The sequence below is a fragment of the Camelina sativa genome, chromosome 14 (genome assembly GCF_000633955.1).
Source record: "Camelina sativa cultivar DH55 chromosome 14, Cs, whole genome shotgun sequence".
NCBI lineage: Eukaryota > Viridiplantae > Streptophyta > Magnoliopsida > Brassicales > Brassicaceae > Camelina > Camelina sativa.
In genome coordinates this window covers 20,365,679-20,370,018 of record NC_025698.1, presented here as the reverse complement: position 1 = coordinate 20,370,018, position 4,340 = coordinate 20,365,679, and the positions used below count along the sequence as shown (strand labels likewise).

The following is a 4,340-nucleotide window of genomic DNA, read 5'->3' as shown; positions in this document are numbered from 1 at the left end:
TTTAATCTTTTTTAGTTATTTATCAAAAATACATAAAAACTAAAAAAATGATTATTATTAGGAAAAAGAAAAAAAATAGGTCAACACTAGTCAACACCGGTTAAAATAGTCAATATCGGTCAATGCTGGTCAACGTCGGATTCCGGCCTACCAAAAACCAGAATTAAATATTTATAGTATTGTACACATAACCTATATTTGTTTATAGATGTTATTATATAATGACAATAGTTCACATAGTTAATAGTACATTTATATTATTTATATATGTAATCATGTATTGGTATATACTTCAAATAGCTAACAATCATTTTTCCTTATTTTAAATAGTGAACAAACTACTTTCTCTATATTATTGTTTATAAAACGTACTAATTCTCAACATATCTCTAAATATAAACCGAATAAACCGATGACAGAACCAAACCAAACCAAACGTTAATATAATATATATATAGATCTGGGCAAACAATATAATAAATATTAAAATGACATTTGTAGAAGTTTCTTTACGCATGGAATTGAGGTTGTACATAATCCAAGTAAATTAATTAAAGAAAGACAACCGTCAACATATCTTTATCTGTAAGGGTAATTAATTTGGTGAAGAGAAAAAGCCATATCCATGTGTAGGCCTGGGATAAAAAATCGAACCGAAATAACCGAACCGAACCGAACCGAGATTTTTGGTGTTCGGTTCGGTTTCGGTTACAAGAGCATAACCGATCGGTAGAAATTATTTTGGGTATTCGGTTTTCGGTTATTTCGGTTCGGTTCGCCTTAACCGATCGGTTAACCGAAACAAAAACAAAACCCTACTTTTTTCTAATTCTAATCAAACTTAACCTAATAGCCGTTGTGAATCTCGATTCCTACTCTTCGATGACATATTGACATGAACTTTTCTACTTCTCCTTCTTATTATTTTTCTTCTTATCCTTGTTTATCTCCTCCTCCTTCTTCTTCTTCTTCTTATCCTTCTCCTTCTTCTTGTTGTTGTTCTTCTTCCTCCTCTTCATTCGATCTCTTCTTCTTCTTTTTCTTTCTTTCGGATATCTTTTATCTTCTTCTTCATATCATTTGTCGGATCTGCGAGGTTCGCCTAAAAGGTTTTGTCGCCGGTGTGTCTCCAGCTCGTCGATTCGTCAGAGGAAGCTCGTCGATTTGCTCACAAAAATCTCAAATATGTTTTTTTTTTCTTTTTGCTAATAGGCCTAATTTTTTTTTTAAGCCCAGTTCTCAAAGTTAAACTGGTCCAAAACTTTTGTTCTCATAACTGGCCCAATAGTCTTTTTTTAACAAAAGTAGACAAAATTTCGGTTTTAATTCTGAAAACCGAAAATTAACCGAAAACCGAAGTAACCGAACCGAATTTTATTTTGGTTAGGTTCGGTAACATTTTCAAATATCAAAATAAACCGAAAACTGAATTAACCGAACCGAATAAACCGAAATCCCAGGGCTATCCATGTGTACTCCCAAACAAACAAAACAACCCAAAAAAATTTAAAAGAAGCAAAACCGGCTACAGTAGGAGAATTCTCCAACTAAAACCGACACCTGTTGAGAACACAAAAGAGGTGATCACATGCCAATAGAATAATTTAAAGTATTTTTTTTAAATTCTTTTAAATCCAATAAGATCAAAGGCGGTACTTGATTCAAATATTCCACCAGTAAGGTTACAAAGACAAGAGTTAGTAATCCTCTGTGTCACAGTGTATAATAATACAGAGTAATTTTTTTAAAAAAAGGTTTTTGAAATAGAAGAAGAGTAGCTACCACTCCACTCTTTTCTCTCTCTCTCTCTATACATACGCTTCCTTGTGTTTTTGTTTTACTCGATCACCATTGTTGTTGCAATCGAAGATTTCTCTCTTTTTTTTTCCTTGGGAGATTTGTTTGGTGAAGAAGTAGAAAGATGGAGAAAAACACACCGGTTAGGAAACCACACATGTCGACGGCGGATCTACTAACTTGGCCGGAGAATCAACCGTTTGAGTCTCCCGCTCGCTCCGCTGCTAGATCGCATCAGGTACCTTAAACCTAATTCAGTTAGTTTCGAATGATCTCAGCCATCGGATTTATTTCTTTTTACAATTTACTACTAATTTCGCCATCTACAAGTTTGAATTTTTTTGATTCGTTTCTTATTTTTATTTTTTTCTTTTTCAAATTTTGAAATTGGGGGAAAACAATCTCAGCCGTTTCACTCAATTTTGTTAATTTCGCGATCTACGGATTTGATTTTGATTTGAAATTGTGGGAATTAATTACAGCCGTCGGATGGAATCAGCAAAGTGGTGTTTGGAGGACAAGTCACAGATGAAGAAATTGAGAGCTTGAACAAGAGGTGAGAGAGATCTGATCCTTTTTTTAATTTTTTTATTTTACAGAATTCGAAAATATGAATCGACGAACAAAAAACAAAAACGGTACTGTTTTTGATTTGATAATGTATAATAAATGCGGAACAATAAGTACGAAGAATCTGTTAACCGATGAGTGATTCTGTTCTGTCGTTTTTTTTTTTCTTAATGGTATGGTAGGAGAGAGTTTTTTTTTTAATTTCCATAATTAATGTCCTTAATTAGTAAGCATTTTTGGTATCTTTTCAATTCTAGTTTCCCTTTTTGATCTACTTCGTATCCTTCACGCTTCTCTAATTTGTCATTTGATAGAATTGATACTTGTACGATAAATCTCTGGTTATTTCTGGTTTAGATTGGTTATTGTACTTGGTTTAATATGGATCTGAAATTTTTACTATGACATGTATTATGTATATAGATAGACTAATATTGGGAGAGTTTTTGTTGTTAATGTTTTGGTTGTGTTATATTCAAAATCATGTTTTGTAGGAAGCCTTGTTCAAATTACAAGATGAAGGAGATCACAGGGAGTGGGATTTTCTCTGTGTATGAAGAAAATGATGATTCCGAGACAGGAAGTGCTAATCCGGCCACAAACGGCAAAACAAGAACATTCCAGGTTTGTGTTTTTTTTTGTTTGTGCCTGTCTTCTTGAGAATTTGGATACATTTTGTAGTTTGTTTTAATCACCTTTTCTTGTGTGTACGTTTGGATTGTTTCAGCAACCACCAGCACCAATTGTGAGTCACATTTCGTTTGGGGAAGAAGAGATTGTTACACCGAAGAAGCCAGCGACGGTGCCAGAAGTGGCGAAGCAGCGTGAGCTCAGTGGTACATTGGAGTCTCAGTCTGATGCTAAGCTTAATAAGCAATTCTCAGATGCTAAGTGTAAGGAACTAAGTGGTCATAACATCTTTGCTCCACCACCTGAGATCAAAGCACGTCCTACTGTTCGTGCTTTGGCTTATAAAGACAACTTCGACTTGGGAGAATCAGATACCAAACCTGTAAACACTCTCTAAACTTATATTTCTTTTAACTAAGTTTCATCATCAGTATTATATAAAAGATCTTGGCTCTCTCTACTCATTGTTAATAACTTAGAGTTACACTAATTCTTGCAGGATGGGGAATTGAAGACGGCCAAGAAGATTCCGGACAGGAAGTTTACTGATTTGTCGGGAAACAATGTATTCAAAGGGGATGTTACATCTCCATCTTCAGCCACGGCTGAGAGGCTTCTAAGCACCGCGAAGTTGAAGGAGATAAGTGGCAATGACATATTTGCGGATGCAAAGGCTCAGTCTCGTGACTACTTTGGCGGTATTCGCAAACCACCGGGTGGAGAAAGCAGCATTGCCTTGGTCTAAACCAACCCTACCAATAATAATTATATAGCCCAAGATTAAAATTTCTCTACAAACTTAGAAGGTTCTAACTATTTATCATCATTAATAGATAATGTACTTTTGGATGTTTTTTTTTTCAATGTTTCCGGATTTGTGTGCTTGATGGTTATGAAATGATCAAGATAGGCAAATTTCGATCGGACTATTGCTGAATTTGTTATCGGAAAGCTAAATCTGGTCTCCTAGGACTTTGTGGAGTTGATTTGTTGTTGTGAGTTTAGATTTTTACAGACAATGGTTCACAACCGGTATAAATAAGATTAATATGCTTCCAACAACGAATGAGCAGGAAAACTTGATTTATCAGGCGTCCAAGTTAAAAAATTTATTTGGTTTGATCTGGTTTTTTTTTTATTAAATTAAAACTTTAAACAGTTTCAAAAAAATATTATAATATTTAAAAATTTTAAAAGTTTAAATATTATAAATATTAAAACTTTTAAAAGTTCTTAGCTTTTAAAAAGTTTTTAAATATTATAAGTTTTAAATTTTAAAAGGTTAAAATATTATAAATATTTAAAAATTTTAAAAGGTTCAAATTTTATATTTCGAAACCTTT

The 4,340-nt window shown here is 33.5% G+C and overlaps 1 protein-coding gene across 1 annotated transcript; it reads left to right on the top strand.

Annotated features, from left to right (window-relative positions):
- On the top strand, positions 1,725-3,926 carry LOC104742075. The gene is made up of 5 exons (XM_010463034.2): positions 1,725-2,035; positions 2,280-2,353; positions 2,862-2,991; positions 3,095-3,379; positions 3,497-3,926. The coding sequence occupies exons 1-5, from the start codon at positions 1,922-1,924 to the stop codon at positions 3,740-3,742; spliced, it is 849 nt and encodes a 282-aa protein (XP_010461336.1). The 5' UTR covers positions 1,725-1,921; the 3' UTR covers positions 3,743-3,926.

Excerpts from the sequence above, each read along its gene's own strand:
- LOC104742075 (XM_010463034.2), top strand. The coding sequence starts at position 1,922 with ATGGAGAAAAACACACCGGTTAGGAAACCACACATGTCGACGGCGGAT. Across the intron at positions 2,036-2,279 it reads CCGCTGCTAGATCGCATCAG|CCGTCGGATGGAATCAGCAA; the intron begins GTACCTTAAACC and ends AATTAATTACAG. Across the intron at positions 2,354-2,861 it reads ATTGAGAGCTTGAACAAGAG|GAAGCCTTGTTCAAATTACA; the intron begins GTGAGAGAGATC and ends CATGTTTTGTAG.